Source organism: Callorhinus ursinus, unplaced genomic scaffold (genome assembly GCF_003265705.2).
Source record: "Callorhinus ursinus isolate GAN/ISIS: 27379988/994484 unplaced genomic scaffold, GSC_fseal_2.0 scaffold87, whole genome shotgun sequence".
NCBI classification, from domain to species: domain Eukaryota; kingdom Metazoa; phylum Chordata; class Mammalia; order Carnivora; family Otariidae; genus Callorhinus; species Callorhinus ursinus.
In genome coordinates this window covers 719,671-741,851 of record NW_027397149.1, presented here as the reverse complement: position 1 = coordinate 741,851, position 22,181 = coordinate 719,671, and the positions used below count along the sequence as shown (strand labels likewise).

Below are 22,181 nucleotides of genomic sequence, written 5' to 3'. Positions count from 1 at the left end.
AAACAAGTAGTCTGGACCCAGAAACTATTACTAGACCTTCCCTTATGTATTATTTTTCTCTTATAGTTATTTTGTGAATAGCACAATTACACTGCAGTGTATTTTTGTATTAAAAGCATCAGTATTCTAAATGCATTTAAGATACACCACTGCTGTACTTTGTTTTGTTTTGTTTTTTTAGTCGTTACCTGCCCCCCCCCTTTTAAAAAATACGGCCGCTTGGGAGGGGGTGGGTATGTAGGGCTAGGACTTCTACCGACTTCTTAATTAGACCCACGTCGGCCTGGGGCAGCGCACCCAGGACGCCTCCTTCTCGCCCAGGGATCCTCCCCACTCGGAGCCCCAGGCCGCCCCTTAAGTTTAGGAGCCCCTTGGAGGACCTCTCATTTTGGATCTGTATCCTGAGAAAGTCGCGTAGAAAACCTGGCGACGCCAGCTTCACCGGGGCTGCCACAGCCGTGTGAGGACCTTTCCTCGCTAGGTCAAGTTCACCTCACTAAAGCAAGCACGGCTGGCGCTCCAGGCTCTTCACTGCCTTGGGCGCTGGGGCACGCGGCTCTGGGCGCCGCCGGAGCTGGGGGCCGTCCCACGATCGCGCTCGTTGATAGGCCATTTCCGGTAGAACGCTGAAACAAGCTGCGTGGTGATTGGGCCTCGGGGGCCGGGGAGGTGTGAATGGCCCCTGCGTGGAGTGACCTGCCGCCGCGCCTCTCTGGATCCTAGTGGGGCGGGTGACCCCGATACCTGGAGGAAAAGGTGGCCCGTGGCTGCTCTCACTTGCAATGCAGCGGCCGGAGTGAGGGGGGAGAACCCAGGCGGCTCTCCCCGCGGAGCTCGGGGTTAGCTCCGGGGCTGCTGGATGGAGGACCGCGGCCTTCCCACTCCGGAGTTCAACATAGCAGCTCCTCTAGGCAGCGAATTCGAAATCCATGTGCAAGTTTAGGTTTTACACATCCTCAACAACGGTCAGTTTTCTCCTGAAAAATAGGGGTGTTGATCCCCAAAGATCATTGTAAAAAAAAATTCCCACGAAGAGAAGTCCTTGTGGGAGTCAAATTAAAATGTGTGAAGGTTGGGCGCCTGGGTGGCTCAGTTGGTTAAGCGACTGCCTTCGGCTCGGGTCATGATCCTGGAGTCCCGGGATCGAGTCCCGCATCGGGCTCCCTGCTCAGCAGGGAGTCTGCTTCTCCCTCTGACCCTCTTCCCTCTCATGCTCTCTATCTCTCATTCTCTCTCTCTCAAATAAATAAATAAAATCTTAAAAAAAATAAAAAATAAAATAAAATAAATGTGTGAAGGTTTATATGAAATGTCCAGAATAGACAGATCCGTAGAAGGGCTGGGGAGGGGGTTGGGAAATAGAAAGTGACAGTAAATGGATATGAAGTTTCTTTTGGGAGTGATGAAAATGTCCTAAAATTAGGTTGTAGTGATGCTAATAGAACGCCTTCGAATTGCACTCTTCGAAGAGGTGAATTATGTGGTAGGTGAGCTCTACCTCAGTAAAGCTGTTTTTAAAGTGTGTGAAAGTTCTTTGTCACTGCGCTAAAATTTGAGCGCACTCTAGTATTCCAAAACTTCCCCGTGTATTATCTAATTTGTCCTCCATCCAGTTCTTTGAGTTGAGCAGAGTTTTAGAAAGGAACACAAATAATTGCAGGGCAGAAGGGACAGTGAGAAATGCCCTAGAAGATCAGAGGAAGACACTTGAAGAAGGCTTCAGGGAAGAGGTGCCATTTGATCTGGGCCTTCAAGGATGGACAAATGGAGACCTGAGGATGGCCTGGGAGAGAGTGGGAAAGCATAGGATACATAGCATGGTAATAATTAGATCACTTTGGCTCTAGTGTAGAGTATCTGAGGGAGAGTTTTTGCAAATGTCCCCAGAAATGTTCAAGTCCTAATCCCCAACAGCTCAGAATGTGACTTTATTTGAAAATAGGGTCTTTGTAAATGTAATCCCGTTAGGATGAGATCACACCCAATTAGAGCGGGCCCTAATCTAATAGAACTTTTGTGTGTATGTATGTATGTATGTATTTTAAGTAAGCGCTATGCCGAACTTGGGGCTTGAATTCACGACCCCAAGATCAAGAGAGGCATGCTGTACGGACTGAGCCAGCCAAGTGCCCCAGTGGCTGGTGTCTTTATAAGAAGGGAAAACAGACACCCAATGACAGACTCAAAGAGAATGCCATGTGATGACAGGACAGAGATTATAATGACGCAGCTGCAGGCTAAGGAATGCCAAGGATTGGTGGCCACCATCAGAAGCTGGGAAGAAGTAAATTCTGCTCAGGGTCTCAGAGGGAACATGACCCAGCTGACACCTCGATTCTGGATTTCTAGCTTCCAGAACTGTGAGAGAATAAATTTTTGTTGTTTGAAGCCACCCAGTTTATGGTTCTTTTTTTTTTTTTAAGATTTTTTTTTTTTTTAATTTGACAGAGAGAAAGACAGCGAGAGAGGGAACACAAGCAGGGGGAGTGGGAGAAGTGGGCTTCCCGCCGAGCAGGGAGCCCGATGCGGGGCTCGAACCCAGGACCCTGGGATCATGACCTGAGCCGAAGGCAGACGCTTAACAACTGAGCCACCCAGGCACCCCCAGTTTATGGTTCTTAGTTACAGTAGCCCTAGAAAAGGGAGGAATCCCTTTCTCTGAAAATGAAACAAGAATTTTGGTCCTTACGCTGTAGGTGGCAGGGAGTTATTAAATGTTCTTGAGCAAGGGAGTTATATGGTTTTAAGATTTGGAAGAGGAGAACCTGGAGGTGAAAAGAGGTTTTTGCTTTTGTTCATTCACATCAGAGTAAACAGGGGTCTTAATTCATGGAAGAGTAGTAGAAATGCACAGGAGTGTCCTTTCCAGAACCTTCTGTGGTCTACTGTGTTCTAAAAGAATGGCATGGTCTCATACTGTTTAGAAAATTCTCTTTTTTAGATCAACTTTTTATTTTTTTAAGTATTATTTATTTACGTCATCTCTATGCCCCAAATGGGGCTCAAACTTGAGACCTAGAGATCAAGAGTCACATACTCTTCCGGTTGAGCCAGCCAGGTGCTGCAAGAGAAAATTCTTAGGGCTCCCAATCCAGGAAGCCAATCTCTTGAAATTAGTCTGAGGAAGCTAAGGGTCAGGTCCAGATCCCATTTCATGCTTTTCTCCAACTTAATTTGTTTAGGGCTCTGCTCCCTTCTTCCTTCCTTCAACAAACATCCTCTTTCCCTCTTGAGAAGGGGAAAGATTGATCCTCTGTCCTTTCGAAGACCCTCCAGGAATGAAGAATGGCGGTGGAATACACCTTTGCTTTCTCTCTTCCCAATTTCCCTGCAGCTTCACCCTCTCTGATTCTCTCTGCTTTTGACCATGTTGTTCCATATTTGCCTGGTCCCTTTCTCGTTGCTAGCTACCAGACTGCATCTACTTTTTCATCACCTGTCTCACCTAGTTGTACACAAGCACACACAGACACACTGCAACAGGGTTTTGCCATGCGATTCCATTAAAACAATTCTCTCCCAAGTCCTGCCAACTTCCTCATTAAAACACTCTGCCGCTTGGTTTCATTGGCTTATGAATCCCTTTTTGTTTTGGTTTGGTTTTACTTTTCTGGTTTTTCTGTCTTTTGTCACAGCCTTCTTCTTTTTTTTTTTTTTTAATTTTAAGTAGGCTCCATACCCAGTGTGGAGCCCAACACGGGGCTTAAATTCACAACCCTGAGATCAAGGCCTGAGCTGAGATCAAGAGTCCAACACTTAACTCACTGAGCCACCAGGTGCCCCACAGCCCTCCTCTTTATTTACTTATTTTAAAAAATTTTTAGGTCCATTTCTATATCAGTTAGGGAGGACGTTAGGTTTGAGGTTGGTGTTGAGGAGAATAACTACCATGACTTCCAGTGCTTTGACGAAACCTCAGATGCGAGGCCTTCTGGCCAAGCGTCTGCGATTTCATATTGTTGGAGCGTTCGCTGTATCCCTGGGGGTTGCAGCTTTCTATAAGTTTGCTGTGGCCGAACCAAGAAAGAAGGCATATGCAGATTTCTACAGAAATTATGATTCCATGAAAGATTTTGAGGAGATGAAGAAGGCTGGTATCTTTCAGAGTGCAAAGTGATTTGGGAATGTAAAGAATTTCTTTGGGTTGAGTTCCATTGAAGTCTGTCACTGACCTGTGTTCTGAACTATGAAACACGAATACTGGCTTATGGAATAGTTTGTCTTGATAAATAAACAACTAACAAATAAAAAAAATTTTTTTTAAGTTTATCTGTTTATAAGTAATCTCTGCACCCAACGTGGGGCTTGAACTCATGACCCAGAGATCAGGAGTCGCGTGCTCTTCTGACTGAGCCTGCTAGGTGCCCTGACAATCTTCATTTTTAAAGTACATTTCCCCAGGATTCAGGGATCCAACCCCTTTCCCTTGGGTTCAATTGTCATTCTATCCTCTAGGACAGTGATCCCCAACTGGCGGTTGGGTGGTGATACCCCTTCCCCGGGAACGCTTGGCAATGTCTACAGCTATTTTTGGTTTTGAGGAGGGAGGGCGGTGGCAGAGAGAGGAGGACAGGGAGGGTTGTGTATGCTACTGACGTCTAGTGGGGATAGGTTAGGGTTACTTCTACTGAACATCTTACCATGCTCCTCACAACAAAGAAGAATCGGGTCCAAACTATTAATAGTGCTGAGGTTGAGAGGCCTCCTCTAGGCCTCCACATCAAACTGGCTGCTTGTTACTTTTTCTAGATATTTTAATTGACTATTCAACTACACTTCACTCCTGTTACTGGCATATCAGACTTACTGATATCTGACCCCTTCTTTTTCATGGCTTTTCCCTGCCAATCCTGAGAGTCTGTTATATACTAGAAGCTTAAGATAAATCAGTGAAGGGGCGCCTGGGTGGCTCAGTTGGTTGAACGTCTGACTCTTGGTTTTGGCTCAGGTCATGATCTCAGGGTCGTGAGATGGAGCCCTGCTTCGGGCTCCATGCTCAGTGTGGCGTCTGCTTGAGATTCTCTCTCTCCCTCTCCATCTGCCCCTCCCTCTGCTTGTGCTCACTCTGTCTCTCAAATAAATAAGTAAAATCTAAAAAAAAAAAAAAAGATAAACCAGTGAAAAGGTAGGCAAAGATCCTCTCCTCAAGGAGCTTACATTGCAAGAGAAGAGTATAAATAATTTCTAATAAACAGAAGTGAGAGATACTTCTAGATGATTGCTTTACCCTTGCTATCTTTTCCATTCCCATCATTCTACCTATGTGTAATACATGGCCTCAAAATTTAGTAGCTTTTTTTTATGTTATGTTAATCATTAGTTTTTGATTCAAAATTTAGTAACTTAACAACAAGAGTTATCATCTTGGTTTCCATGTGTCAGGAATTTGGTAGAGGCTTAGCTGGATGGCTGTAGGTCAGGGTTTCTCATGAGGTGGCAGGAAAGATGTTGGCCAGGTCTGCAACCATTTGAAGGCTTGATGGGGCCTGAAGGATTTGCTTCCAAGTTCACTGACGTGGCTGTTGGCAGGAGGCCTCAGTTTCTCTCATGTGGGTCTCTCTATAGGATTCCATAGAGCCACTTACAACATGTCAGCTGGCTTCCCCCAGAGCAAGTGATCCAGGATAGAGCAAAAGAGGGTGTCTTTTTATGACCTGGTCCCCAAAGTCACATGTTGTCAGTTCTGCTTTCTTCCATGTATTAGATTCGAGGTACTAGGTCCAGCTCATACTCAAGAGGAGGGAATTAGGCTCCAATTCTGAGGGGAGAAGATTCTAAGAATCAATGGATATACTTGTAAAATCACCACACCCCCCTCCCTATTATATCTAGCCTATTTTAATAACTTGCCCCCATATATAACTACTCCCAAATTCATCTTGCACAGGAGTTGCTAAATCTTCCTAAAACATCATCTTAATTTTGTCTTGTCCTTCTTCAAAAATCTCCACTATAGGGACACCTGGGTGGCTCAGTCGGTTAAGCAGCTGCCTTTGGCTCCCACCATGATCCCGGAGTCCTGGGATCAAGCCCTGCATCAGGCTCCCTGCTCAGCAGGGAGCCTGCTTCTCCCTCTGCCTGCTTTTCCCTCTGCCTGCCGCTCCCCCTGCTTGTGTGTACTCTCTCTCTGCCAAGTGGATAAATAAAATCTTAAAAAAAAAAAATCTCCAGGGCGCCTGGGTGGCTCAGTCATTAAGCGTCTGCCTTCAGCTCAGGTCATGATCCCAGGGTCCAGGGATCGAGCCCCACCTCAGGCTCTCTGCTCAGCGGGAAGCCTGCTTCTCCCTCTCCCACTCCCTCTGCTTGTGCTTCCTTTCTCGCTGTGTCTCTCTCTGTTAAATAAATAAAATCTTTAAAAAAAAAATCTCCACTATAAAATACAGGTGCTAAGTGACACATATGTAAAGGTTATCATTGAAGCATTGTTTATAGTACTGAAACGTAGAAAACAACTTAAATCCAATCAATAGGCGAGTGATTAAAGAAACTGTGGCATAGTCACACAATGACCAAGTAGGCAGCTGTTGAAAATAACACAGAAGTGCTCTCCGCACTGCCGAGGAAAAAGCTTCTGGATGTATGGGTGAGAGCAGAACGGTGTGTGTTGTATGCTACCTTTTAAGTATAAACAAGGCAGGGGGAAGAAGAGTAGATTGGATATTTGCTTTTATATGCACAAAGAAACTCTGGAGGATAGATAAGAATTTGATAAGAATGATTTCCTATAGGGAGCTAGGACTGACTAGAAAATTATTTTAAAAATATAAACCATGTGAATATACTACCTATTAAAAAGTGAATTTTAGGGGCGCCTGGGTGGCTCAGTCGTTAAGCGTCTGCCTTCAGCTCAGGTCATGATCCCAGGGTCCTGGGATCGAGCCCCGTGTAGAGCTCCCTGCTCCGCGGAGAGTCCGCCTCTCCCTCTCCTGCCTCTCCCCACCCCCAGCTTGCTCTCTCTCTCTGTGTCAAATAAGTAAAATCTTTAAAGAATAAAAAGTGAATTTTATTTACTTATTTTAAAGATTTTATTTATTTGAGAAAGAGTGCATGCACAAGCAAGGGGAGGAACAGAGGGGGAGGGAGAAGCAGACTCCCCGCAGAGCAGGGAGCCCGACGTGGGACTTGATCCCAGGACCCTGAGGTCATGCCCTGAGCTGAAGGCAGATTTAACCAACTGAGCCACCCAGGCGCCCTAAGAAGTTAATTTTATTTTATTTTTATTTTATTTTTATTTTTTAAAGATTTTATTCATTTATTTTAGAGAGAGAATGAGATAGAGAGAGAGCATGAGAGCGGAGAGGGTCAGAGGGAGAAGCAGACCCCCCCGCTGAGCAGGGAGCCCGACGTGGGACTCGATCCCAGGACTCCAGGATCACGACCTGAGCTGAAGGCAGTCGCTTAACCAACTGAGCCACCCAGGCGCCCCCCTAAGAAGTTAATTTTAAAAGTCAATAGTTTCTTATTACCTGCAAGCTTCCACTCACTCATTTGTTCTCGGACTCACTTAACAAATCGTTATGGATTACAAGCCTATTAGTCCCACCTTTATCCCCCCACTACATTTTTCCTCCAACTAAGCTGACTTTCACTGAACTCTAAATAATCTTTTCACCTCCCACTTCTTTGAGCATCCCTCCCCAGTTGCTGATCTTTTTTTTTTTTTTTAAGATTTTATTTATTTATTTGACAGAGAGAGACACAGAGAGAGAGGGAACACAAGCAGGGGGAGTGGGAGAGGGAGAAGCAGGCTTCCCGCGGAGCAGGGAGCCCGATGCGGGACTCGATCCCAGGACCCTGGGATCATGACCTGAGCCGAAGGCAGAAGCTTAATGACTGAGCCACCCAGGCGCCCCCTCAGTTGTTGATCTTTATGCTCTAAATCTGTGGCCCTAAACCAGTGGCTTTAAACAGGGGACAGTGCTACCCCCTAGGGAGTGTTCTGTGAATTTGTGGGGACATTTTTTGGTCACAGTGATGGAGGACCTATTGGCATTTAATGGGTGGACCCAAGGATATCAGTTGTCTTACACAATAGCAGATAGCCTTGTTCAATGAAAAACATGTCCCTTGTCCTCCACCATTTTCGGAATGATTCATGGACCTTCATGTAGGTCAAAACACATTTATGATTATCCAAGTACAGAACCTAAATCCATTTTATGTATAAACACACATTTATAAGTATAGTTCTAATCCTGGTGTACCTGGCTGGCTCAGTCGGAAGAGCATGTAACTCTTGATCTTGGGGTCATGAGTTTAAGCCCCACATGGGGTGTAGAGATTACTTAAATAAAACTTTTTTAAAAACTGTTTTAGGGCGCCTGGGTGGCTCAGTTGGTTAAGCGACTGCCTTCGGCTCAGGTCATGATCGTGGAGTCCCGGGATCGAGTCCCGCATCGGGCTCCCTGCTCAGCAGGGAGTCTGCTTCTCCCTCTGACCCTCTTCCCTCTCATGCCTCTCTATCTCTCATTCTCTCTCTCAAATAAATAAATAAAATCTTTAAAAAAAAAACTGTTTTAAAAAGGAGCACAGGTTTTTTTCAAAGATTTTATTTATTTATTTGAAAGAGAGAGAGAGGATGAGCGGGGTGAGGGGCGGAGGGAGAAGCAGACTCCCTGCTGAGCAGGGAGCCTGGTGTGGGGCTCCATCCCAAGACTTCGGGATCATTACCTGAGCCAAAGGCAGACACTTAACTGACTGAGACCCCCAGGCGCTGCAAAAAGAGTAGTTTTAATCCTCACTTTTCCAGAGAAGCAGACACCTTTATATACCAAGGGAAGATTGTATTTTGTTTTGTTTGGAATCTCACCAAGAATTATTTGCCATTTTGGAAAATCATAGCACAGATGGGCCCACTTGAATTTGAGTCTGAGCTTGTAGCTGCTGAATTCATAGAGATCCTGCATGCAGATGCAAGCATATGATGACTTCATTATGACCACTTCACTAAATCTTCTGACAAAGCCCTCCCCAAGCATTGACATATTGCGATATACATTATTTAATTTTTTAAAGAATAATATAATACAGGGGCGCCTGGGTGGCTCAGTCATTAAGCGTCTGCCTTCGGCCCCGGTCATGATCCCAGGGTCCTGGGATCGAGCCTGCTTGGCGGGAAGCCTGCTTCTCCCTCTCCCTCTCCCCCTTCTTGTGTTCCCTCTCTCGCCGTCTCTCTCTCTGTCAAATAAATAAAATCTTTTTAAAAAAAGAATAATATAATACAGAAAAGTGCACAATTCTTAAGTGTAAGCTCAATGAATTTTCACAAAGTGAATACATCCACATAACCAGTACCCAGATCAAGAAACCAAAACATTTCTAGCACCCTAGACCCTCCCATGCACCTTCCAGTCAGTGTCCTTCCCAAGGTTACTAGTCTGATTTCTAACATTAAAGATTAGTTTTGCGTCTTTAAAAAAAATTATATATACATTTTTTTTTAAAGATTTATTTATTTGAGGGAGAGAGCGTGAGTGAGCCGCAAGCTGGGGGAGGCGCAGTGGGGGAGAGAGATGGACAAGCAGACTCCATGCCGAGTGCAGAGCCCAACATGGGGCTCGATCCCAGGACCCTGAGATCATGACCTGAGCCGAAACCAAGAGTCAGATACTTTTACCCAACTGAGCCACCCAGGCACTCCTTAAATATATATTTTTAAGTTTATTTATTATTTTTTATTAATCTCTACAACCCCAAGGTTAAGAGTCACAAACTCCTCTGACTGAGCCAGCCAGGCACCCCTAGTTTTGCCTCTTTTTAAATGTAATACAAATGGAATCACACTATATATATACATATATGCATATATGCTCTTTTGTGTCTGGATTCTTTTCCTTCTAAAATTCATATTGTTGCCTGTAATTGTAATTTTTGATTCTAAATTATGTATTTAATTATTATATTATACTATTGGATACACATTTTAAAATAAATGACTTTGTCTTTTATAGTGAGGATTATATTGAGTTTTTAAATGTGGCACTGTAGGGGTGCCTGGGTAGCTCAGCCAGTTAAGCACCTGCCTTTGGCTCAGGTCATGATCTCAGGGTCCTGGGATTGAGCCCTGCATCTGCTCAGCAGGGAGCCTGCTTCTCCCTTTCCCTCTGCCTCTCTCTCTCAAATAAAAATCTTTTAAAAGTAGCACTGTAAATGTGTTACTTCTCCATTCATTTCATCGTAGTAAAAGGAGCATTCAAAATATTCTAAAAGGCAAGCAGTAGTTCTGATAGGCTGCCGAGCAAATTGTTTGCAGCCTCCTGAGTTTGCCCTCTAGCCCTTTGCACAGTTGAGGTAATCCAGGGAAAGTCTCCCTTCCTGACTCCCTTTCCTTCAATTCTCAGATGATTCATCACTTTCTCAGAGATGTCTCCTTCTCCAGCTCTGCTTCTGTGCTCTTTTAGGAACCTGTACACAAGTTGAGTTCAGCATTTATCTCACTATGCTCTGTGTCTACTTACTTGTCTCCCTCTGTCTCATTCACCATGGTAGCTTTTGAGTCTGGTATGTGCTTGGGATTCAACAAATGTGTTGAGCAAATAAATGGACACCTTAGCCCATATTTAGAGCTTTCTCCAACAGCCAGGGCCCTTGCTGTCCCCCATCTAGGCTTCTCTCTCTGAAGGAAAGATCATGGAGGTGTGAATCTGTGTGAGTGTGTGTGTGTGTGTGTGTGTGTGTGTGTGTGTGTGACGGAACTCCCTGCCCCAACATTGTCACTCTAGCCCTGAGTACCACTGTCCCTCGGCCTTCCCAGCCTGCAACACCAAGCACAGTCATTTCCAGAAACCTCTACCTACACTTGTTTCCTGAGTGCTGTCTAGAGCTGACCTGCACCTGAAACCAGATGATGCCAGGGATTGCCTTTAGACGACATGGCGGCTGTCCAGCTCAACTTCCTCCATTCCAACTGAGCCAGCTGTTCTCACAGGCACCATCTGCGCTCATTTTCTTCCTTTCTTTCTTTCTTTTTTCTCCTCAAGTGTGAAAGGAGCATTCAAAATGCCTTTATGGAATATGTCTGCAATGCAGACTTTAAGCCTTTCTTGAAAACGGCCTACTCTCTCAAGTATCTGCATGTAATTACAGTAGGGACTCTCAGATCTTCTGTTTTATTTAATGATAAAACACTAGTATTTTTGTTGGCGACAGCGTAAGTCTGCGTCCAATCAGGAGGGGGAAAGTACACAGTAATTTGAACAAGGACAAGTTTATTCTACAGAATTATTGGGGCAGGGGCACCTGGGTGGCTCAGTCGGTGAAGTGTCTGCCTTCCGCTCGGGTCATGATCCCAGGGTCCTAGGATCCAGCCCCATGTTGGGCTCCCTGCTCAGCGGGGAGTCTGCTTTCTGCCCCTCCACCCCCCCACTCATGCTCTGTCTTCTTCTTTATCTCAAATAAATAAATAAAATCTTAAAAAAAAAAAACAGAAGAATTATTGGGGCACCTGGCTGCCTCAGTCAGTGGAGCATGAAGCTCTTGATCTCAGGGTTGTGGCTTCAAGCCCCACACTGGGTGGCGAGATGGCTTAAAAAAAAATCTTAAAAAAAATGAATTATCAACTATAACAGGGTAGAGAAATGAGGGCTTGGAATGTGTGTTAGTTTCTCAGGGCTGCCCTAACAAGTTACACAAACCAGGTGGCTTAAGACAACACAAATCTATTCTCTCATAGTTCCGGAGACTGGAAATCTGAAATCAAGGCAACAGCAGGGCCATACTCCCTCTGAGATCCCGGGTAATAACCTTCCTTGCCTCTTCCTAGCTTCTGGTGATTGTTAGCAATCTCAGGCATTCCTTGGCTTGGAGATGCATCACTCCACTCTCTGCCTCTGTTGCCACATGGCATCTTCCTGTGTCTCTGTGCATGTCTTCACGTGGCGTTCCCCTTTCTATCTGTGTCCAAATTTCCTTCTTCATACAAGGACACCGGTCATTGGATCAGCACCCACCCTAATCCAATTTATGACCCCACTTATAATCCCAAAGATTCTATTTCCAAATAAGGTCACAGTTACAGGAACTGGGGGTTAGGATTTGAACATATATTTGAGGCGGGGGGGGGGGGGGGGGGAACACCATTCTGCCCCCTACAGATAATAGGAAGTAAAGATTCTAAAGAATGCAGGAACAGCAGATTTAAGAAGTCACTACCTCAGCTGGGGATATAGCACTCAAGGAATAGCCTCTACCTGGGCCTCCCTGGGGTGAGATCCAGAACTTTTTGGAGAGAGCACAGAAGTTGCTGGGGTGCTGCCTCTGGTGGCACCTGCTGGAAATCAGGGAAACTTGCTGGGATGCCAGGGAAAACTGTTCACAGGAAGGTGTCTCAGAGGCACTCCAGCAGAGAACCGTCCAAGGAATATACCGGGGGGAGCTGCTGGCCCCGCCCGGAGCCCGCCAGGAGCCCAGCACTGGAGAAGCTGCCTGCATTTCAGAACCTGGGAGCGGGGGAACCCACTTGTACCCCAGGATCCTGCCAATAGGGCTCACTGGAACCAGGCAACGAACCCCTTTTTTTCTGCAATGGCTCCCCAGCTGTCTACTGACAAATTTAATATGATGCCAGTTGGCAAAGAAAATATATTTAAAGGGCTCAGATCCTTTTCACAGAGGAGGCAAGAAGGATGAATTTGGAGCTGATAGGTAATAAATTGGCAACTGGTATAGCGACATACCATTGTTTCAGATATTAATGGACATCTCCCTTCACCCTTCTTGATTCTACTTTCCTCAACCTTCTCCCCATCTCACCATAAGCCCTATCACTTTATCATTCAGTTCTTCTACACTTGACACCTTCCTATCATCTCTCCCTCAAAAAGAAAAGAAAGAAAGAAAAAGGAGACAAAGAAAGAAAGAAAAAGGAGACAAAAAAGAAAAAGAGAGAGAGGAAAAAGGAAGGAAGGAAGGAAGGAAGGAAGGAAGGAAGGAAGGAAGGAAGGAAGGAAGGGAGGGAGACAAATACAGTACTGGTGGCAGGTGGCTCTCTAACTGGGCAAGTGGAGTTAGACCAGAGGCAGGACCAGCTTTCTCAGACCAATATAAATTCTGGCAACTCATAGTAGCTGACCAGAGTGGAAAGCCCCGAGAGGTGGGTCTTGAAAGCTCCTCACCTGGGGAATTAAATTGATCAGGAATTGCTGACACCTGGCTGGGACAAGCCCTTTAAGAAGAAAGAGAGCTGAAGCTGCAGGAAGTAGCAGTAAATGCCAATTTTGTATACAGAGACGAAAACTCCAACTTCCTGGGGATAAGCACCTGTCTATCGCCAGGCACAGCATGTAGAAGGTGTTGAAATCTTGTTAAATGGCTGATGCCAACCAGACCAGCAACCCAAACTCAAAGCTTCCTGTCATTTTTCAGGGGTGGTTCTTAGCAAAGGAGCTCTAGCTGACCATCACACCCCTCCCAATACCCAACAACCCAACACAACCTGCCCTACCCTGGCTGATCTGGAGCTCAGCCTAGAGGCTTCCGCAGACAAAGGTATTGAGCAGAGCTGGCTTGAGGGCCAGAAGGGATAGTGTACTCTGAGAGAAAGAAGAGATAGTTTTATCATCTGCATTTTGCGTGTAACCCGAGACTTAATTTATCAGGCACATTCAGATGTGTCTTCTCATTTGATCTTGATCTTTCAAGTCGATTTTGAGATAGGCATGACAGCGTTTATTGTTCCCATTTTACAAGTGAGGCCACTGAGGCCCAGAGTCTAAAGGGGCCCAGAGTTTCTGGAGAATGAAACACTCATGTGTCAACCTCCAGCCACATCACCTGCCCCACTGAAAGCTATGTGGGGCCTCTTGCCACTGGATCAGCACACACTGGCCATGCCCTAGAGCGTGTACACAGGTGGTGGGTTAAGGTAAGAGTTGTTGAAATGGTAGTCACAAAGAAGGCAGAGGTGAGACCGTGAGGCTCTTAGGCTCACCATTAGTGGCCTGGGCGTAGGGCCAAGACACCCCAGTCTACATTAGACTTCAATTTGATGAACTCCAGCACCCCAACTTAGGGTCTTAGGGCTGTGCCCTCTCTACCAGATTCTCAGGCCCAGGCCCTTTCCTTAGGCTACTTCCTTTGTCCTTCGTGTTGACTTCTTCAGGAGACCCAGAGAATCAAAACTCTCATCGGGCATGCTCTGCCCTTGAAAGCTTTTCTTGCCCTGGGGCTTAGGAAGCACCTGTTTAAGCAGAAAAGTGAGAGCCTGCAAGAGGGGCTCTCAACTCACCAAGGTTGAGAAGGTTCTCCAAGCACTCACAACTGGAAGCATCACCATACCCCTAAGGAAACATCTTCAGGCACCACACAGCCAGCTGGGATCCAGGGGAGAGAAAACCTCTAGCTGAAAGAGCTGCTGCCTACCCTCATCAGAAGTTTGATCATGGATTTCCAGAGGTCCCTGCAGGCCTTGTGTTACAAAGAGTTGGCTGTAGTCCTGGGAGAGCTATCTGGATAAGTCCTTGCCTTACAGAGCTGGGGAGGAGTCTTCACTTTCCACACCAGCTCTTAACGGATTTTGCTCTTTGCATATCATCCTCTCTGTGTCATTACTTTTACCACTAAGTCCCAGAAGAGAGAATTCGGCTGGGCTGGGTACTCTGCACCTTCATCTCAGACCCAGGATTCTAGGCTTCAGGCTTTCTTGTTCCACCAAGAAAATAAGTACAGGTTTGGACCAGAGAATTCTGGCGAAGAAGAACTAGTGGAAGCGCAGGCTCTGGTTTGGCGGTGAGGATGCCTTCACAGTGCAAGAAGTTCGTGCATGCCCACTTCCTCCCCACCAGTAGCCCAGCTCCAGGTAAACGTTTCATGATACAGCCTCTCTAGCAGCGGGATTTCATCCCCGATCCCTTAATAGTAAAGACTACTACTATTACTACTACTACTATTACTAAGGACTGTTTCCCTTGAAACAGGGCTCGTGGTAGCCCGGAACAGAGAGGAAAGCTGCCGAACACCACCGAGCACGGCAAGGTGGTTATTGGTGCGCAGCAATGACGCCCCTATACTGAGCCCTCGGCGCGGGCCACACAAACCCCCACAACTCCGGGAAGAAGATCAACGCCCCCAGCCTCCTCCCAGTTTTGGCTCAGCCCAGGCTCTCCGGGACGTCGCGCAAACACTGGGGCCGGAGGTGGCACTATCCCTAGTCCCCGGCTCCTAGTCCCGCCCCAAAATCTTCTCTGCGACGTGGGGACCCTTTCGAGGATTCCCGGAGGGTACCGGAACCGCTCTCAGTGAGGCCTCTCTAGGAAACTGGGAATTTCACGTGTCGTTAGTATTCAGTTCACGTTTATTGGCCTAAGAACTAAAGAACCGGAAGATGCCCTTAAAAAACGTGGCGGCACTCTATTCACTACAGCTGCCTCAGTAGCTCAAGAAACTTGGCCTAGTGTTCAGCCACTGACTGACTGGCCTTCAGAAAATGACACCATCCGGTCCACTTCGGTTGATGGGGGACAGAGCTACCTGCCCTCAACTATAATGGCGGCGCTGCCCAATTTGGCTTCTTGCCCCTAGGGAAGATGGCTGCCAGATGGCTTCACTTAGTTTCTCACTACCCCGGAAGACGGGGATCGGCGATTGGGCGGTGCCCGAGGGCTCGGAGAAGAAGGCCCTTGGCGGTTGGGCAGTGCTGGCTAAGGCTAGTTTTAAAGGAGCCGGAGGTGGGAGCCGTCGAAGACCCGGGATTCGCGGGAGGCGGCGGTGAGCGGCGCGCGGGGGAGGGCACCGAGCGGCTGGAGAGAGGGCGGGAGGAGGGAGGGAAGGAAACATTTGAACCATCTGGTCCCGGGCTGGGGAGAGCGCGGGGCGGGGAGCCGGGGAGGGGGGAAGGAAGGGGTCTGTGGGCGGGACCTCCCGGGATTGGAGTGAAGGGGGTATCTGCTTGACAGTGGATCCCCGGGGATCCGGACTGAGTTCGTGATGCTCAAGCTCGGGCCGCCCCTGTCTGAGTGGAGCTTTGCGGAGCCCAAACTCACAGTGAGAGGAGGATCCTCGCGGCTTCTCATTGGAGGAACCGCGCTGTAGGATTCTTTCCGCAGGGATCTAGTCTAGGGGATCTGGTGTGGCGGTGGGGGGGGGGAACCATCGGTGTGTGGGAGTATTGCTTCGGAGTTCTTGGCCACTCGCTGGCAGTGGATGAGGATTACAGAGGGATCCGGCGGAAAGTGAGCCTCCCAGGACCGGGATCCCAGCCGATCCCGGGAGATCTCAGGGCGGATTCTGCAGGGACAAAGGCCCCAGAAGCTCACTGGGGCCTCTGCAAGCCAGGTTCTCCCGGCAAGTGCCAGTCAGGGCGCGGGTGATCCACTGATCTCGGGCGACGGCAGCGGGAAGACATCCGCTCCGGGCGGCCAGCCGGGGGCGCCCTGTCACGCCCCAGGGCTTCGGCCCGTGGGCTACCGGGAGCCGCGGGCGGACCATGAAGGGCGGAGCCCCAGGGGAGGGGCTGGCCCTCACTCCCCGCTCCCCCGCTCCCCCCCCATCCCAGGCTGCCGCCTGGGATCCCCCAGGGACTCCCCGGAGCCGCCGCTTCCCCCATGGACTTGCCCGGGGACTCCAGGTGAGAGCGCACCCCGCCCGCCTGTCTTGAGCACGGGAAACGGGGAGCCTAGCGGCCGTACCGGGGAAACCACAGAGCCAACGACAGGCTCAGGCGACCGCCCTCTGCTTCTCTCATCCTCCAGTCCACCTGGCCGGCCACGTCTGTGTCGCCAGCCTCTGGCTCGAGCATTATGGGGAGCCAGGAGCCCCAAACGGCCGAGACTGCAGTCTCTAGCGGCCCCTTCACCTTTGGAAAAGGCCTCTCGGCGGGTTTTGGCTGTGGTGCTGGAAGATGTTATGGCTGCCCACATGGTGAGCCCCCCGAACTGAGAGGCCCCCCTTCTCCCTGAGGCCCCCTCTTCAATACCAAAGTCAGACCAGATCACTAGTGAGGATAATTGAGATCCAAATACCTCATTCTCACACCCTTTGCTAGGCAGCCTCCCTAATGCTAGAGTCCTACTTGGCTCTCACTTAATCCAATCTAGATTTGGGCAGGGTCTCTAGTGCCCATTCCCCACCATCAACCCTGTTGGGCTGGAACCACATCTCTACAACTCTTAAGTATGAGAAACCCTTGCTTTCTTCCCAACCCAACGTCTAGGCAATTCTTGGGAAGCAGGCTGAGGTCTTTGGCTCCATTGCATAGGTTAGAAAAACAGGCCCCAAGGGCACCTGGGTGGCTCAGTCGTAAAGCGTCTGCCTTCGGCTCAGGTCATGATCCCAGGGTCCTGGGATCGAGTCCCACATCGGGCTCCCTGCTCAGCAGGAAGCCTGCTTCTCCCTCTCCCACTCCCCCTGCTTGTGTTCCTGCTCTCGCTGTCTCTCTCTGTCAAATAAATAAATAAAATCTTAAAAAAAAAAAGAAAAGAAAAACAGGCCCCAAATAGGGCAGTGACTCACCCAAGGTCACTCCTTTTTCATTTCTCCAAACAGCCTGGCTGAGATTACTGCTGCCCAGGATGCTGTAATAACTGGCCCTGAGACTGATTCAGTCCAACGCACTTCTTTGGGTTCTCAAGTGAATTCTAGCCCTAATCTCTGTCACTTTTGTGGCATACAGCACTATTAGGTTCAGGGAGGTCCTGTCCAGTCTGACCTCATTTCATCACCTTGCTCTTGACACTTCCTCCTCAATTAGGTTCCCCTGGTGCCCCAAGAAGAGACCCCCACCCCACGGCACCACAGCAACCAACGGGATTCTGTCCGCAGCCAGCCACCTGCCTCGCCACCCCAACAGGCCACGTGGTCCTCACATACCAGGTGAGCATGGCGGGATGGAGGGTAAACTAGAGGCCTACCGGAGCCCCACTGATCTTCCTGTTTCCTCTCTAGGCCTCCCGACCCACTGGACCCACTGCGCTTATGCCGAGAGCCCCTGAGCCGCATCCACCGGCCCTCTTCTACCCTGAGGCGGCGATCAAGGACAACCCCTGGCCCAGAGGAGGGCCCTTCACAAAAGGTGGACTGGACCCCCCAGCCCACTCTGGTGGTGATGCTAGAAGACATTGCCAGCCCAAGACCCCCAGCTGAGGTATGAGAATTTGGGGGTAAGGATGTCAGGGGTTCAGCTGGGATGAGTTTTGCTCAGAGCAAGGAGAACAGCATTTTAGATGGAAGACGCTGAGGAAAGACCTATATGAAAAAGTCTTTGGGGGGCGCCTGGGTGGCTCTGTCAGTTGGGCGTCTGCCTTTCAGCTCAGGTCATGATCCCAGGGTGCAGGGATCGGGTCCCACATCGGGCTCCTTGCTCAGTGGGAAGCCTGCTTCTCCCTCTGCCCGCCTACTCCCCCTGGCTGTGCTCTCTCTGTCTCTCTCTCTAACAAATAAATACAATCCTAAAAAAAAAAAAGAAAAAGTCTTTGGTGTGAACCCTGGCAGGCTTCTGGACACTTGAGAGGGTCAGAATGTGGGGAGCTAGGGAGGCCATAGGGGGCTTCCCTGCCTCCCCCAGAACATCCTTTGTTTACATCCAGGGCTTTGCTGATGAGACTCCCAACTTCCTCATCCCAGCGAGAAGGTAAAAGGGCTGGGGAAGGGATTATCGAAATGTCCAGGCAGCTAGAGCTAAGGGCATCAGAATTTACTTGTCCAGTCCTTGCCTGTAGCACCTTCTGAAGCTTTAAGGGACAGGGGAGGTGCTGGCTCAGGTGGGATCTGAACCTGGGAGCTCCCTCAGCCTTTACTTTGCCCCTTCACCCCAGAGCTGAGCCCATGACGATTGTTCACCAGTCAATGCCTCCGTCCAGGGACCTGGATCCCCCATTCCAGCCATCTGCCCTGCCTGAAGACCCTCCAGAGACCCCACCACCAGGTAAGGACTCAGAGGGATGAGATTTAGGGCTCTGTAAAATCCTGGCTGAGCTTAAAAGGGGCAGGGGCAGAGCAGAGGCGGGGGGTGAGGCTTATCTCCCTCCCTGAGGGCAGTTTGGTGTGTGAAGTTGGGGTATAGACTTCACAGGCCTGATGTTCAACTCCTAAATTTAGGGCTCGGTATTTTAGGTGTGGGCTTCTACCTCTGTGGGCAAAGCTTAGTGTTAGGGGGAGGGGCTGAGGCTACTGAAGTAGGGCTTAGGCACTTGCAGCCGAGGAATGCCCACCTGAGCCTCTCCTTTTTCTCAGCCCGGGATCCTCTACTGGAGCCCCCATCGATCCCACCGCCGTCCAGCCTTTTACGCCCCCGCCTCAGTCCCTGGGGCTTGGCCCCCCTCTTCCGTTCCGTCCGCTCCAAGCTGGAGAGCTTTGCTGATATCTTCCTCACACCCAACAAAGCCCCACGGCCCCCACCCCCATCACCCCCCATGAAGTTGGAGTTGAAGATTGCCATTTCAGAGGCCGAGCAGTCCGGGGCTACTGGGGACACTGCGTCTGTCAGTCCCCGGCCCCCTATCCGCCAGTGGCGGGCCCAAGACCACAATCCCCCCGCACCGCTGTCTAAGCCCTCTCTGGGCCGAAGCCACTCCTGCCCTGATCTGGGGCCCCCTGGCCCAGATACCTGCAGCTGGCCCCCTGCTCCACACCAACCAAGCCGGTCACGGCCCCGGCGGCACACTGTGGGTGGTGGAGAGATGGCCCGAGCCCCACCACCCCCTCGGCCCTGTCTCCGGAAAGAGGTCTTCCCTCTTGGAGGAGTGGGAGGCTCTCCTCCCCTTGTCACATCTTGCTCGTCCACCGCATCTTCTTCCTCCTTCTCTGAACCTGCAGAACCCAGGTAGTGCTCTCGATAAACCCTTCTTTTTTTTTTTTTAAAGATTTTATTAATTTATTTGAGAGAGCGAGCGAGCATGTGCACAAGTGGGGGGGAGGGCGAGGCAGGCTCCCTGCTGAGCAGGGAGCCCGACATGGGGCTCAATCCCAGGACCCCGAGATCATGACCTGAGCCAAAGGCTTAACTGACTGAGTGAGCCACCCAGGCGCCCCTCGATAAACCCTTCTTAAAGCCCTGGCACAGTCTGGGCTCAGCCTCCTTCCCTGTTATCCAGTGGGCAGGCGATGGGGATATTGCTATAAATGTTATTTGTCCCTGAACCTTGACCTTCTCTGCAGGTTGGGTTCAACCAAGGGGAAGGAGCCAAGGGCCTCAGAGAACCAGGTGCTTTCAGACCCTGATACCAAGGTAGGAGTACAGATGGGGGGAGGAGACAGGTGGGAGCCTGAGGCCATGCTGCACCCTTATCCTTTGCCCTATTTTTGCAGAGCATGGGAAAGGTTTCTCGATTCAGAATACGCAGGACGCCAGCCCGTTCTCAGCTCAACCTTACACCAATGGGGCTGCCTCGACCAATCAGGTGAGTGGCTCAGTGTACACAGAGCTGCCTTGGCCAGACAGGTTGTAGGCTCAGATCCCCTGAAGTGTGGCTTTGTCTTCTCTCAGGGAACACAATCCAGCTTGGAGGAGTCAATCTGGTCTGGACATGGTTTGCCCTTAGAACTATCTGTCTGCCTTAGGCAGCACTCCTGGCCATAGCGTGTCCCAGAAACTGAAATATAGACCAGGCCTCGCTTATCCTTTTTCCAGGGTACGATGGCCCTGAGTTTTTCAATGGCCTTGGGTTTTTCAATGGCCTCTGCTCTTTGCTCCCAGGTTGAACAAGAAGGAGTTCAGCTTAGAAGAAATTTATACCAACAAGAATTATCAGTCGCCTACAACCAGGAGGTGAGAAACTTTGAAGGCTTGGGGGTGATAGAGGGAAGGCTGGAACCAGGGGCCATGCTGGTAACCAGCACCCCTCCCTGCCTGGTCCAGGACCTTTGAGACCATCTTTGAGGAACCCCGGGAGCGCAACGGGACTTTGATTTTCACCAGCTCAAAGAAGCTTCGGCGGGCTGTAGAATTTCGGGACAGCAGCCTTCCTCGAACCCGGCGGCCCTCTCGTGGGGTCCGGGCTGCAGCTGGCAGGACCCTTACCCCCAGCCTGGCCCCCAGCCCAGATGTGGGACCTCTGCTGCAGCAGCGGCTGGAGGAGCTGGATGCCTCACTCCTGGAAGAGGAGGAAGTGGATAGGGAGCGGCCCCATCGGACCTAGGAGCTCCACCTGTTTGTTCATCCGTCCTGAAGCATCTGGGGCAGTTATATATTTTTCTCTATATTTCTAGTAAAGTTTTCGATATGTTTCTGATCCTTTTGTTACGTCTCTAGCTGAGTTTGAGATTGACCGTACTGCCTGATGTTTCTACCTTGGCCCCCAAAGACTGGGAAATGGGGGAGGTGCCAGGGAAGACAATGAGGGTTGGATACAGGAAGAAGTGGGGGAATGGTCACCGGAGCTACTTCCTTGATTTGAGAATTTTCCTGTGTGGAGGGATACTTCGGAACCTACTTCAGAAGATACTGTGACCCTGGACCCTGCTCAGGGTTCTCTAAATTCACTTACAGCAAGGAGGAGACTGAGGGACCCAGAGTGGACCAAGGCCTTGATCAAGATGGCTCTGAAATCCTCCTAACATGCAGGCCAGGACTTGCTTCTGGATTCAAGAGATAAAAGTAATCAGCTATAATTGAGCACCTCCAACAACCTATCATATGTACTTGACTTGCACATAGTCCTGTGAAAGGGAATTATACCCACTTTACACATAAGAAAGTAAGTTGAGGGGCTCCTGGCTGGCTCAGTTGGTGGAGCACACAACTCTTGATCTCGGGGTGTCATGAGTTCAAGCCCCACGTTGGGTGTAGAGATTACTTAAAAAAAAAAAAGCAAGTTGAATGTTATAATGTAATGTCCTCATTAAAACGGTAACCCAGGCAACCAGAGGCCAGAAGTGGCGTTCTCCCATCTTTTTGAAATTTAGAGGCAGAATAGAGCAGTGGCTAAGAGCACAGACTGTGGAGTTAGACTTGAGTCCAAACCCTGTGTAGGAAACTGTGCATCAATTCCCCTCCCTCTCTGTAAAATGGGGCTAATAGCAGTACCTTCCTAAAAGAATTCTTACTGCCAAGTGAGTTAACATGTGAGAAAAGTAGCCGGCGCACGAACGCACGGTGTATTTTTCCTTATTAGCACGCGGACACCACAAGCCAGCACTTTCCCATTGAAGGGAGCGATAACGGGACGCAGTTTCCTTCCCAGCGCGCCTGGCGCTCGCAAGGCACGCCGCGTGCTCGGGCAGCCCGGCACCGCGGGGGATCCCACTGAGCT

The 22,181-nt window shown here is 49.4% G+C and overlaps 1 protein-coding gene and 1 long non-coding RNA gene across 3 annotated transcripts; one reads left to right on the top strand and one right to left on the bottom strand.

Moving 5' to 3' along the window:
* Positions 1–4,062: 4,062 nt before the first annotated feature.
* Positions 4,063–15,284, bottom strand: LOC141371692 (uncharacterized). The gene is made up of 2 exons (XR_012376845.1): positions 14,225–15,284; positions 4,063–5,758 (listed from the first exon to the last, which is right to left on the bottom strand). It is a non-coding gene; the product is annotated as an uncharacterized lncRNA (long non-coding RNA).
* Positions 15,285–15,571: 287 nt separating this feature from the next.
* On the top strand, positions 15,572–21,161 carry PRR14 (proline rich 14). Of its 2 annotated transcripts, none has more exons than XM_025854146.2 (12): positions 15,572–15,702; positions 16,490–16,561; positions 16,686–16,854; positions 17,684–17,805; positions 17,878–18,076; positions 18,519–18,562; positions 18,792–18,856; positions 19,165–19,753; positions 20,089–20,158; positions 20,239–20,330; positions 20,627–20,698; positions 20,789–21,161. In XM_025854146.2, the coding sequence occupies exons 2-12, from the start codon at positions 16,539–16,541 to the stop codon at positions 21,066–21,068; spliced, it is 1,725 nt and encodes a 574-aa protein (XP_025709931.2). In that variant the 5' UTR covers positions 15,572–15,702; positions 16,490–16,538; the 3' UTR covers positions 21,069–21,161. The 2 variants fall into 2 exon arrangements, with proteins under 2 accessions (XP_025709931.2, XP_025709930.2); XM_025854145.2 differs by having other exon boundaries at positions 18,747–18,856.
* The last annotated feature ends 1,020 nt before the right edge of the window (positions 21,162–22,181 follow it).